The 14,806-nt window shown below is 35.2% G+C and overlaps 1 protein-coding gene across 1 annotated transcript in view; it reads right to left on the reverse strand.

The window, feature by feature from the left end:
* Positions 1-14,806, reverse strand: part of SEMA3E (semaphorin 3E) — a 224,982-nt gene that overhangs the window by 34,537 nt on the left and 175,639 nt on the right. Inside the window, exons 6-9 of the mRNA XM_016199833.2 lie at positions 5,847-5,966; positions 4,662-4,804; positions 3,105-3,219; positions 2,637-2,706 (exon numbers count right to left, since the gene is read on the reverse strand). Of these exons, the coding sequence (XP_016055319.2) occupies positions 2,637-2,706; positions 3,105-3,219; positions 4,662-4,804; positions 5,847-5,966 (448 nt within the window). The remainder of the gene's footprint in view (positions 1-2,636; positions 2,707-3,104; positions 3,220-4,661; positions 4,805-5,846; positions 5,967-14,806) is intronic.

Below are 14,806 nucleotides of genomic sequence, written 5' to 3' on the forward strand. Positions count from 1 at the left end.
TAAAGCCTCATAAATATTTGGGGCTTTGTTCCATTCTTTACCTTGGGGTCATGTACACATTAAGAAGCTCACTGTATATTCCTTCCTTGAGGTCACTGAAAACGGTGCAAGAGTGGAAAGATGACTGGGCTGAACTAGATTAATTTGTGGAAAATTATTTAAATTACATAGAACTCAGAACTAGCAGCAATTGAAAATATTTTCTAGATAAAAATTTCTACTTGCAAAGGATAAAGAGAGTAGTTGACTATGACAAGTTTTACTGGTGGCACGTAATAAAATTAAGCAAAAGTATGTTTTTAAATGATGTGCTTTTAAAATCTGGTTTTCTTAGGTTGGTGTGATCTGAATGAATTCTTACATTTCCTCAGCCCCCTCATTGTGAGAATCAAAATAATTTATGTTTGTGAAAGTGCTTTACAAGATGCAAAGTTCTTTATAAATAGAAAAGTTCCTACACTCTGAGACACCTGTAGAACAGCAGTTATGTTACTGTCTCAAGACATCAGTTCACACATTTTATAACACACCTTGAAGCAATTGGAAATGCCTACGATAGTGAGAAAACCAGAGATGGTCTCCCAACTGAAGGGGCAATAAATCTTTGATCACCATGCTACGAATATCAACTCTTACGTCAGGTAACAGCTGGGAAACCACTTTCTTTGATTTATGTATATATTGAACAGTCAACATTGAAATTATGGAAGAAAATAATGTCTTGTCTTTGAAATCTTGACAGATCCATTATGCTATCATTTAGGAAAGTAGCTTACAAACTGATCACACTAACCCATAGAAAACTATACAGATTATCCCATAGCTTGTATTTATCACATAAAGCCATGGAATTATCATGCAATGCACAAATTCTGCACTGGCATAAAGGAGAAGATGAAGTTAAAAAAAAGTTAGGGATATTCTATGGACTGTGATAACTACCAATGTGTATTAACCACTTTTCTTTGCATCAAGGAACAATTGATAGCAAAATTGTTTCCATGTTTCTCTGTTGAAGAAAAGGTCTCCTAGCAATAGCAAGAAACTTGTCCAAAGAGCTTTACTGTTTTTTCAAAGTGAGCATACCAAATCACCTGCTAAGAAACTAAATGAAAGCTTTGTGGAGAGACACTAAGCAAATAAGTTAAACATGATTATATCACAATTAAGGCCAAATGCAATGCAAAAGAGAAGCTATAAATTACATCATTTGATCCCTTTGTAGAGAATTAGGGTATATTCTTTATTTCTCATTCCAGTCATTTCACCTCCACTCTGCCTTATTTGGAAAGACGCTTGGGAAATTATATATATATTCTCAATCAAACTGATTCTAATAATATATTTTCATGCATTATAAGCCCTAAACATGAGCAGTTTATTTAAATTTAAAACATGGAAGGCAAATTTCATGTGTTCTCTGTGAATCTACATAGAAGTAGGACAACCACAGTAAAGGGTGAGTAAAGTGTTTTGTGATTTAAGAACAAGGACTATTTCTTCTTATTTTTTTTTAAAAAAAGGTTTATTGGTTTTAGAAAGACAGAGGAAGGAAGAAGGAGAGGGAGAGAGAGAGAGAGAAACATCAGTGTGAGAGAGAAACATTGATGGGCTGCCCCTGTGAGCCCCCTACTGGGGACCAAGCCAGCAACCCTGGTATGTGCCCTGACTGGGAATCGAACCAGCGACCTTTTGGTGCATGGGATGATGCTCAGCCACGCCAGCCAGGGCACAAGGGGTCTTTCTTAAAGATGAAAATTGTCAAGTACTGAAGAACAGATGCAAAGAGTGTTGAAAGAGAAAGTCATCTGAAGCCAGAGAAGTGGGTAAATAAAATCCTGGTGATGAGAACTAATAAAGTAGACACTGGGATTCTGTCAAAGCAGCATTAGAGAGCTCAGAGGAAGGACTTCCAAAGCTCAGTGGGTAACAGTTGATAGAGAGCTTTGAAAGCCTGACTTGGAAAATTTTATATGACAATTAAAAAAATTATCCTATTTGTTTCCTTGCCATTGGAGTCAAATTCACAAAGAAGTCAGACCGAAAAAGACAAAAACCGTATGATGTCACTCATGTGGAATATAAAACAAAAAAGAAATAAATCAACAAACGAAATGCAAACAAACTCATAGATACAAACAACAGATTGGTGGGTACAGAGAAGAAGGGGTGGGGGAGGGCAAACCGGGTAAAGGGAGTCAAATATATGGCGAAGGATGAGTCTTAGACTTTGGTGTCGAGCACACTATAATATGTACGGCTATTGAGTTGTAATGTTGTATACTGGAAACTTACATGATGTGATTAACCAATGATACCTCAAAAAAAATTATCCTAGACTTTATAGCATGGAACTAATATCTTCTAAACTATATGAGAATAAAATCATTCTGCTGTGAATCAGAGAGGGAGACAATCAGGATACTGTGCATAGGAGGATACTGGGATACTTCAAACAAAAACAAATAAGGATCTAGATTGAGGTCATGGCTTTAAAAATGAAAGAACAATTGTAAATGTAGGATAACAAAGAGAAATGAGAAAGACAATGGGCCAACAGGATTTCCAAGTAAGATACACAGTGAAGAGGGAGGCATATTTTGTTTCATGTTTTATTGACTACATAGATTTCTCACCTGGTAGTATTAAAGAGTCCAAATATCAATGGGTTCTTATGATCTCTAGTATGCAGCAGAAAAACATCCTCTGAAAAATTAAAGGTCATTACATTACTTAGTATTTGTAGTCCTCTTTGCATGTAAAGAAAATCATTATAGATTGTATGATATAAATTTTCATGTACAGCCATGCAACCATGACCGAATCACAACAGAGTGAAACCCTTGGCTCTTCAGCATGGCTTCGAGCTGAGCCTTAAGGAACTAAGAGGTGCCGACTCTAAGCTAATGAAAGGGTCTTTTTTGATCCTGTAACTCCTTTGCCCCACCACGTGGACCTGGCCAAAATGAAAAGAACAGAAACTTGCTCTAAGTTAGATAGAAGTCAAACACTGCAGAAAGCAAGCTTTCCATCTGCGCTAGAGGCAGTGACGATTACAGAGAGGCATATACATCAAAGTAAAATTTAATTCTCCCAATATTTACCTAATTCATCAAAATACGTATCAATTCCATTCAGTCCTGGTACTGAGCAAACCAGTCTCGCTTTTAGGAAAGTGCTCCACTTATTCACCAGTATTCTCTGTCCCCCCACATCATTCTGTGAAAAACAAAAAACAGGTAAGTGGGGAGCTAAAGACTTTTACCAAAAACAGATCTTGTATTATTAAACAAACATGAGATTTTTCATTTAAAGTAGGAAATTTAGCCCAGCTGGCGTGGCTCCAGGAGATCGAGGTTGGATTCGGGGTCAGGGAACAGGCCCGGGTTGAGGGCTTGATCCCCAGCAGGGGCTGTGCAAGAGGCAGCCAATCAATGACTCTCTCATCATTGATGTTTCTATCTCTCTCCCTCCCCCTTCCTCTCTCTGAAATCAATAAAGATATACTTTTTTTAAAAAGTAGAAAATTTAGCATAAACTTCAAGTAATAACAGATACAATTCTCCATAAAGTTTTTTAGGTTTGCACATTCTACCTGGTCGGTGTACTTTCACTCTGGTCCACTAAATATACTTTATAAGTATTAAATGATTTTAATAGAGTGGTCTCTCCTAAGTAAAGCACAGTGGTACCTCGGTTTTCGAACGTCTCCGTTGGCGAACATTTTTGTTTACGAACGCCGTAAACAGTAAATGCTTCGGTTTTCGAACCGGCCTTGGAAGTCGAACATGCCACATGCTTCCACTGAGGGCAAGATCCTGAGGCCCAGCTGCCGGCTGTGGATCCCTCAGTTTTCCAACATTTCAGAACGCTAACAGCCTTCCGAATGGAGTACATTTGAAAGCCGAGGGACCACTGTAGTGGCTTTTATGATACAGCAGCCTTTATTTTTTTAACTGAGAAATAAACTGCTTATCTCATAAATATAGAAGCATACATTCCTTTTTCTCCTTTTAGAATAAAGAACTTCAAATATACACACATAAACACAAACACAGATAATATATATAATATATATTTGTACACACATACTCTATATGATACATATAGTGACATATCTGCAAATCTCTTCTTAAATGTACTCATTCAATATCTTCTTAAATATCAGATGTACTTTTACATTTGCAATACTACTAGCATTCCCTAAATATATATTGCTACTTCCGTTGATTTTAAATGTTTTCTCTCTATTTGGATACCCAATAAACTACAGATGTTTTTTTCTACAGAATCAACCAACTGCATTGTTGAAACATACTTATGTAAACTGCTTAGAATGCAGACTAAGGAAACTAAAAATCTTGTTTAAATTAATTTTTTAAAATAGAGCTCAAACTTCTGTTGGGGAAGAAGTATAGCTTGATTATGGACTATTTCTTTAGTATGACTTTGAAAGTGGGGAAATCATACAAAATGCAAAGCTCTCCTATGAGAATTTTCACTGAATATGAAGTATACAGATCAGATAGTAAATGCAAACATTAAGAAGCCTACACAATAGTGGGAAATATTTTAAAGTAGAAACCTACTATAAATTAACAAAGGCATGACCATAAGTTGTGAGATAAGCAAGCTTAATGAGAGAGAAATTCACTTCTCACCATGCAAAGTCGCCCCACTCTGGTGTAAATTGCATGGGCATTGTTTTCTGCCTCCAGCGCCTTCTCAGTAAAAAAGAAATACACTTTGTTGTCATCTCGGTCTTCATTGTCAGGAATCATATATGAGCCTACAAATTTTGGTTCTACAGAAAGAAAGAAAATAACACTGAAATAGTTATTACAGCAAAATAAGTTATATCACATGAATGCTTCAGTTTAACTTTCATTATTTATGAAAAAATATTTTCCTTGAAATTTTATATTAAACATTAAAAATTGTGTAGCTATCTCCATTTTATTTGCAATAAACATTTTTAAAAATATTACAGGACATTTTTTAAAAGAAATATTAGAGGACAATTAGAAAATAAAATAGTCAAGTTTAAAAAAAAATTGAACACCATACATTATAGACTTGAAATGCTTCAAAGAAGGACAGATTGGAGGCACCATAATGCTAGTCTCCATAAATAATTCCTTCCCATACATATAAAAAGCGAATGTAAATATATGTAACATGTTTTAGTAAAGAAGTCTATTTTTTAATTCATAAATTATTTAGTAGTCTAATTCATGAAAGACCATTTTAATTTTAAAATAGAAAATTTAACTTTGATTGATATGGTAGGTCAAATATTTTAATAATAACATGCTGCCAATAATGATGATGCACTTTAAACCTTAATAAAAAGGTGGAAATCAATGAAAACGTTCACCATGAAATGATGTTTTAGTACCTACAGTGTGTCAAAATATGTAAATAATTCCTTACAAGGTCGTCTGTGTCAGTGAATGGCTAGTGATTTTCCTGGAGTTTTATTTGTCTCTAAAGTGTAATGTGATCCTATTAAAACACGCAAATCAAATCAATCAATTCATCGAAAATAATGCCAATTGATAAAACAACTTATTGGATAAAAGGGTTTTTCACTTTTCATATATTTGCTTTGTTTTCTCCATTTAAATCTTGGTATCTAAACATTGCTGTAAGTGTAATTTGGTTTTATAATAAAGACAAATCATTTTGATATAAAACAATATACACATATATATAATATTTGAGTTCACAAATTTTGCTAATTTTAAAAACCCTGAATTTTGTAAGGTCTATAAATCGCATTTGTAGCTGCTACCATCCCATGGCAAACGCCCGAGCTCGTGCCCCACGCCCCCCCCCGCCCCCACCTTTCAGCAGGCGGTCGTCGTCGTGCTCGGTGCGGAGGTGGGCCAGGCGCCCCCCGCTCCGGAAGATGGCAGCGTCCCTGCCCCAGTAGTCGCTGTAGAGCCCTGCGAACAGCTCAGTGCCTGCGGGGAACAGCAGGGAGAGGAGTGAGCGCTTGCTGCCGGGTCTGGGGCAGCGCGTACACCGCAGTTCCACCGCACCGCGCCGCCGTCTGCTATGAATACCACCGCAGGACATTAGTATAGAGTTAAGGGCGTGCGTGGTACAGTCAGGCCTGACTCTGCGCTTACCAGCTGTGTGAACCTGGGCAGGTGGTTTAACCTCTCAGTTTTCTCATTTATAAATAGAAATAGCCCTCTAAAGGGTTAAGAGTAAAGAACTGAAAAGAGTAGCTGGCACATACTAAGGCCTAGATGAGCACTTGATCAATAGCCTGGTTTGATCTTATTTTACTAAATCTCTTTAGCCTTCATAGCACCAGGTTATCGATTATTATTATTGGTGTTATATGTGAGTCAGCTAACTCAAATACTTTTTGTAACAAGAAATTGCTCCCATCAACATGATTTTAATGGGGGAACCACAAAGTCTGACCAAGTTGTATATAATCCAACTAGTTGCCATTTAATTGGTAAGTTTGTTGCTTAGATGAAAAGCTATAGAGTTCCTGATTTAATAGACCAGTCAACATAATGAAACAAGTTAGCTGCGACTCGTGGAGGGGCAGGCTTAAGGTCAGGCTGAGGAATACATAAAGGTACGCAGTGGCTCAAGGAACCAGTGTGCCTTTGCAGCCAGCCAGAAAGAAAGGCGTTAAAACAGCTTACCAGGCGAGCAAGAAAAAGCTTAACAGCTAGAAAAATATCATAGGGATATAACTGGAGCCCTAGAAAGACCAACACCTCTCCAGCATAGGGACTGGAGTGCTCTTTTGTCAAAGTGACAACAAAAGGCAATCCGTGTGCCTGTCACCGATGCCAGGAGGATTGCTGTGGGGCTATGCAGCTTGATGTCCTGTCCCAGGCAAAATCTCTGATTAAGCAGCAAATGATTGCAGCAGACCACTGAGAATAGCAACTTCAATTTAGGGTGCTAAAATTATTTTCTTAATGAGTGTCATATAACTCTGGTCAGGTTTAAAAATAGAAATGAGGAGTATGCTAAACTCAAATTATAAATGCTTTTTTGTTAAATTTGGAATGTGTACCCATGGTATTTAAAGTGCTTAAAAGTTTAAGAGAATTCAAATGAACTGTGTTTCCAGTTTCATATATATACTCAGTTTTAGACTTTGAATTATTAAAGGAACAGGTATCAAAATTTGACTAAGTATATAAACAGAATTTGAAAGAACTTTAGTGTCATATTTATAAATCTTATTGTGTAGAATTTATAAATTACTTCAATATCTATGAAGGGTTTTTTAAAATGTGAAGCCTTTAAAACTTTTAAAAACTTAAATAGATCAGACATATTTATATGGTTTAAGATTTGAGAAGTAATCAACTGAGTTATAAATGTGACACTTTGTAAGGAAGTTTATTTTCAACTTGAGTTAACTGACCTAATTTTTAAAAATATGATTGTTTTTGTTATATCAGATTTAGAAATAGAAAAATGAGATATAAATTGAATTCAAAGGCTTAAATAAGTTTTTAGAAATGTAATTATAATAAACTTTTTCATTTATAAAAAAACAAGTAACTGTAAATTATTTTACTGCTCTCAAAATTAACTATGGATACTTAAAAACTATATAGAATATAAATACAGGTTCCCCACAAGGAAATTACTTTTAAACTATACCTATTATATGAGAGAGAAACAACTGGATTATAATATTAACAATCGGTGAATAGAGGTACGTGGTAGACAGGTAATAATTGTACTCCTTTTTCAATCTTTCTTTGTATTTAACATTTTTCAAGATAAATTTCATAAAAGAGCCATATTTGTTGAATTTATCCTGTATGCTAAGTGATACATGTGATAAGAAAAAATAACAAAAACTGAAAAACAAAGATGGTTCACATCTGGCTTAAGAAAGTGTAAGTTGGTACAGAAAAAGTACACCAAGACTCTTATTTAAACATGCTCTTTGGCAATAGAAGGGGGAAGAAAGCAACATAATTTACAACAAAGTCACTAATGCTGTTTCCACCAGAAATTTTAAATCCAAAAGTGAAGAAAGAGTATTTTGAGAAAAATGCGTTCAGTGGTGAGGGATGTGAGTGAACCACACGGGACTCCGCACTCCTTGAACATGGATAAGAGGGAGTCACAGCGAATTCACTCAAGGCCCTGGGGATCGTCACCTTTATGGTATTAATGAATAAGTTGCGAATTCACTCAAGGCCCTGGGGATCGTCACCTTTATGGTATTAATGAATAAGTTGACGGCAAGAGAGTTAATTATTGAACCTCCAGGGTGAGGATTTTTCTGATATTATTTTTGTTTTTATTTTATTTTATTTTTAAAAACATTTTTATTATTACTGATTTTTAGAGTGAGAGAAATTGAGAGGGAGAAAGAGAGAAATATCGATGTGAGAGAGAGACTTTGATTGGCTGCCTCCCGCGTGCCCCTTACTGTGGGCACGAGCCCGAAACCCTGGCATTTGCTCTGCCCAGGAATCAAACCAGCCACCTTTTGGTACATGGGATGGTGCCCAACCAACTGAGCCACACCGGCCAGGGTGATATTTTTGCTTTTAATTATTATACTTGATTATATTTCCCATCTAAAAATATGAAGGCCATTTTAAAAAAAGTTTTCTAAATGTGATGTATTTTTCTAGTATAGATTGCTCTGAATGTTTAAAGCATAAGGAAGGCAAAATATAGATTTCTTAAAATTTATGAGTTTTATATTTCCTAAGTTTTTAATATTTGATTTAACTTCCTAAAATATTTCTAGAACTTTCATATCTGAAATTTTTGTTATTATGGGAAACTAATCTCTATATTAGGTCAGTTTTATTGTACTTAGGCGAATTTGGGAGACATCGTTACAAAGTTCTACTTGTTTTAATCAGTTTATAAAGTTAACAAACAAGTACCTTTTGGAGCCACTAGATGGCAACCGTATGATACCAAATAATACTGTATTCAGGGCAGGTTTTCTGTATAAAGGAATAAAAGATGATCTATTACCAGTTTTACCCAATTTCCCTTTTTTGTATCCAGATAAAAGAAAATAGTCTGTGGACAACTCAAATCACACAGTATGAACTGTGTGACTTAACCTTCAAAGGAGTTGAGCAGGTGCTCAGATCTATATGCTGTGTAAACTGAACCAAATGCGTTTCTACTAGAAACATGTTTTCCTCAGAAGGAAAAGATTCTCCTTTCATATCTTATTATTATTAGTGTGAAGAACAAAATAGATCCACAGTAAGAGATAATAATATTTGGTAAAATACTTCCCTCAGGGAAAAAAAAAAAAAAGCACTCTAATGAAAAATAATAAATTAGATAGAATAAAGCTTTTGGCACAAATGTTACCTAATCAAGTGAGCAAAAGTACTCACCATCTTTGTAATAATTGATACTATTTGTAGTAAATATATAGTTTCCAATTGAGAACTTCACTTTAAAACTATAACCATTTGGTATAGAGAAAAATCTGTGAATCAATATTTAGGTATTTTACAGAGAGCAAAAATAACATCTGGATAAATCAGATTTTCATGAATTAAAAAGAAAACAATTTCATAGAAATAGTAAAATAGGTTTTAGAGTTTCAATGATAATAACAGAATTACCCAGGTTTTAGGTGTTCTATGTCTATGGAGACATTATATTTAATGTCTATTAGCTTAGTCAAAAACTGGTATATAATCTATTTTGATACTCTGAATATTTATATAACCACTAGATTTTTATGCCATATATTACTTTTCATTGTTAGAGCACTGAACACTGGCTTTTGTTGATAACTGTTGTTACGTTAATTTTTGATGGTCAGGTGTGGTTATAATTAAAAAATAAAACACATCTGCAGGGTATTTTGACAGGTGAATGTAACTTATCATTGTCATGCTCAACAATAGTCTCTATGTACAGATACCCGAAACCTGGCAAACTAAGCCTCCAGCTTGAAACCTGCTGTTTGACCTTGGCAAAACCATTCACTATCCAATGGTCTCAGTATCTGTAGGATCAGGGAGATCTCCATGTGGTTGCTTGAGCCTGCTAAGCTTTTATGGTCTCTCTGCTGTACCCCTCCTGCATTTTTTTTTGGCCTGAAATTCTTCACCTCCTTTCCACTTCACCTCCCATTTACCTGGCTATTGCCCGCTTTCTCCATGAATCCTTCCACGACCAAACTTTTGTTAGTTTCGTGGTGTCTAGTACGGCTACAGCCCCATGCCTATTTCTATCATATTCCTATATTTTATTTAACTCCGTATGTGTTTGACATTGTGCCTCATAGAATGCAAACTTCTTGATGTGTCTTATACACTCTTTTGTCCCCAGTAGCTTGTACTGCATCTGGGATACAGAAAATGCTTGATAAACATTTGTCAAATCAATGAATGGCATAATGAATTAATAAATGAATATATCTAAACCTCTTTTAGATGTCTACATAAAAAAGCTATAGAAATACAATAAGAAAAACTCAGAATAAGATTCTGATTTTTTCAAAACTGCTCCAGGGAGAAATATCAAAAGAAAAAAAACCAATTAGGCATTTATATCAGTTAAGAGAGGTTTTTCGTTGTTTTTATTTTGAATTTTTGCTCCTCAAGGAGCCTTGTTATTTATTTTAATTCATGAACACAAGAATTCTATTTTCTTCTATTATTTGTCCTTAATACTTTCAGCCCCCCCAAAAAACTGTGTCTACACTAAATTGTTTATATGAAAGAAAATGATAGTTATTTGACTCCTGGCAATAAGCAAAAACAATTCCACTGTAAATAATTCTAAGTTAAAATGCATAATTAAAATACTTTTGTACACAACTCCTTTTTTTATAATACAAAGTCTAACTGAAGTTTTAGTTAACAGTATTGCATTCCCTTAACATTTTATGGAACTTACCAATAGCTTTGTTCACAGACATTTTATTAATCAATTGGAGATTTTATTCACCGTTGGGCATACAGATCTCAACGGTTTAGTGCAAAAAATTCAGAGTAGTTTTTCATGCCCTGCTTATCTCCTTATGGTTTACTTAAGCACTTCTCTTTAGGCTGTAAATGTCTCCAAATCTGATGTGAAATATGCCTGCCTCATGGAAAGCACACAGTTAAAGATCGATTTAAAGGCCTCATTTCATAACTGAGCTGTATAACTCTGTTAGAAAATTATTCTACTTCATGTGCACTGTTTTGCAGAATGACTGTGACAGGCATCACTGCAAATAGAAACAAAATGCACTTGGGAAGACAAAGGTGGATCAAAATGACGCATAAAACCCATGGTCCCAGCCCCCAGCACATATCGCTTAGAAAGCTGGAGAAAGTGGGAAGGACGCCTTTCGCTTTGCTTTTAGTTACGCAGTTGTCTGGGCTTCTGTTTGTGTCGTTTTGGCAGAGAGCTGGTACCATCAGCGTCCAGAAGGTGCTTTCTGAGCCTGTTCCTTTGCATCTGCTGCCACCCAAGGCGGGACTCAGTTTTCTTGGGGGCAAACCAGTGACATGGATACCAACATGGTCAAATCAGGTTCCTAAGGGAGGGAATGTCAATGGGGAATTGAAGAGTAGGACTTTTTTCTTTCTAACTTTTTATTATGTTTTGAAGAAACTTTAAGCAAAGTATTCAAATAGCTCCTTCGAGACTCACAGTTCTGGTCAGAAGCAACAGTAAGCATGTGGATAACTGGCATTCTGCCAAATGTGAGAGAGCAGCAGTTTTCGATAAGAAATTATAGATATTCTTTAGGCACAGAAACAAGGTAAGGGAATAGCTTGAAGTCTAAGTTACTAGAGAGTTGAGATGAATTCAAGAAACAAGCCAGCACATTCACTTGTTACATTTGTGGGGGTTGTAATTATGAAGGCATATTTTACCTTCATTTAGATTTTTAAATTTATATTTCTATACTATTAAGTCCTATTTTGTGGGAAAACTATTCATTGATAACTCTGCCCGGAATTGATTTCAAAGAAATATTTATTAATTTAAAAAGTTTTAATGTTATTAAGAGCTCAAAATAATCACTTCAATTTTCCCTGCTTGTATTCCAACTCCCTCTCATTCAATCAACATTGACCTTCAATTCACAGAATTGGTAATGAGGAGACATAGTGACTACAAAGGTCTCATTATTACACATAAGAGTGCAGGAAAAAAATTTCAGTGGCCGTAAACTTTTGTGGATTTATTTCCTGAAAAAAAGTAATATAGTACACACCAAAAAAAAAGCATAAAAAATTAGTGACTGTAGAATATCTTATTTGTGGTTATTTATTGAAATAATTTTTAGTAAGTCTTTAAGAGGTATCTTAAAAATATCCCAACCGCAAAGCTCACACTTTCAAAGTTAAAAGGTACACGACAAATTAGAGCAGTTTTACTCCCTAAAACTAGAAACATGTAACATGAATGTTAGTATACCTTAGGCGCTTCAGGGATGGTAGGTATTGTTACACCTGGAGCTGATAATACAAATCTAGCCCAGAATGACATGTGCTAAAAACATGGCAACAGAGCTGAGAAGGCGAAGTGTAAGGGAAATCATGAAGTTACTGAAGGTGGTAGCAACTTAATAAGGAGGATATTGCAATACATCATATATAAATTATGAAAAAGAGCTATTGTTTCTCCTCCCGGCCCAAATGACAAAAAATATATAGAAAATGTGTCCTAAATTTTTATTTTGCCAGTCACCAAACCTACCAATTTAGTGGCAAGTTAAATACTAAGTATCTTTGGATGACTTGAAAGGTATAGGCAAGTAATGTAGCATCTTATTTACTAACTATTCATTGTTTCAGCAATCTTTTTCAAACCAGGTTGTAATGTCTTGTATACTTAAACCTACTTTAAATATAATAGTAGTAATCACAGCAGGGGGCAAATGTGGTTAAATATGTAGAATTATTACTCCTGAGATATGAACTTACATGCCACCAAAATAAGTTATGTTAATACCGAGTGACTTTTGAAGAGTAAGCCTAATTAATAGGTGATTTCACTTTGATTGGTTTCTGAACATACAGAACATAGCTCAATAAGGAGCTGTTTTATTCTCTAACTTCTGTTTCACATAGAATCATGTTATTAACACTTTGTTAGTAAATTAAATCACCTGTTCAATAAAAAGGTATTCGTTAACTTGTATTTCACCTAGCAAATAATCTTCATCCTTTATTCCATTTTACAGCAAGCTTTCACTCCATGCCAATGGAATGTAAGGTAAGTGAAATAAAAACTGTATCTAAGGCTAAGAAATTATAAGAAAGTCTCTGATTTTCGAGCACATTTTTTTTTTCTTTGAGTCTTGTTAGTTTTATGAGTTTTGTTACAAACTCCAGTTTTCTCTTTTCTTATCATAAAAGTGCACCTTAAGGTGAGCAGGCATCAAATGTTAAGTGTGACCTATGATTAAGAGAGAAACCAAGGAGGAGGAACAGCCTAAAGATGGTCCCCTTTTTGCTGGAGTCCTGTCCTAACCCTCGGCAGAGAACATGTGTGGTCAGAAAACACCCCATTATTGCATTCTTTCCCTGTCAGAGTAAGCTACCTTGAGCTTGCCAAATTCCAACTCAGGTAGCTCCATTTTTTTTCAGCCCAAATTCCTGCTGCTCTTTCAGTTGGGTAAGTTATTTCTACTTGTTCCCTTTTTAAAGAGTTGCCGGCTGACATAGGTTATCAGGTTTCCATCCCTGTGGCTGCTGCATTTCCACAGTGAGTGAATGATCTCTCAAAGGTACTCTGGGATGAAAGCTAGTGGATAAATGTGAAGAATTATATTTTTATTTCTTCTCTTTGGGGGTTTCATTCTATAACCCTCGTGTTTAGCTTGGAGCCCTTATGATTTGATTTCTCTCCTGAATAAGTGAAACAGCCACCCAGACGGCCAGCACTTCACATTTCAGCAGAGTGTAATTTGATTTGGAGGTTCAATGAAACTCATTTGGAAATGTCCCTCCAGTAATATTTCCCCTCTTAAAAAATTCAGTTTTAAATTTCTGGTTTCATGCATAAGCAAGCTCCAGGGAGTCTGAATTGTGAGTGGCAGGGTGGCAAAAGAAATTACTTTTACTAATTTAAATAAAATGTTAAAAATAAATGATGTTCTAATCTTCTTAGGATTTCCCTATACAATTACTGTGTGACTTTTGACTTTCGATACCATTTGCAACATTCTTATAAATAATATCCCCAAATTTATTTTGTTTGTTCGCTTACTGAGTGTTCCATTCAGTCGATATTTATAGGAGGCCTTTTCTGTACAAGACATTGTATGGATAAGAAACGTGATAGCAAGTATCTCTCATTCAGACATATTCAAATATTAAATATCTGCAACCAAAAATTAATAAAACATTAGGAAAAAACTGTACGAGTCTATCAAATGCATGTAAATTAATGATATGCTGCCAATCGACTAGGAATTTCTAATATTTATGAATCTTGCATTCACATCCCTATGGTGTTGATTCCTGCTTAGTCTAAGTTGATGTAGGCAACACTCTTCCATATTAACGACCTCCCTCCTCAATATTCTGTTTGCACACATACATGCACACGTGTACACACACAGAGGTTAATAGAGGAACTCGATAGATCTTAAAAATATTCTTTACTATTTTATATTCTTTAAAACATCACATCTGCTTATTCAAGCCCATGACAAACAATTCCTACGTAAAATTCTCATCTTACAGCTCTTCCAAATTGTAAAGCTGAAATAAAGAAACTTCCCTCTTAATTAAACTCAACGTAAGATGGGGGAGTGTAGGGAGTGAGATATAAAACCCATCAAAATCAATTGTCTGGAATAAGT

This window comes from Miniopterus natalensis, chromosome 10 (assembly GCF_054644295.1).
Source record: "Miniopterus natalensis isolate mMinNat1 chromosome 10, mMinNat1.hap1, whole genome shotgun sequence".
NCBI lineage: Eukaryota > Metazoa > Chordata > Mammalia > Chiroptera > Miniopteridae > Miniopterus > Miniopterus natalensis.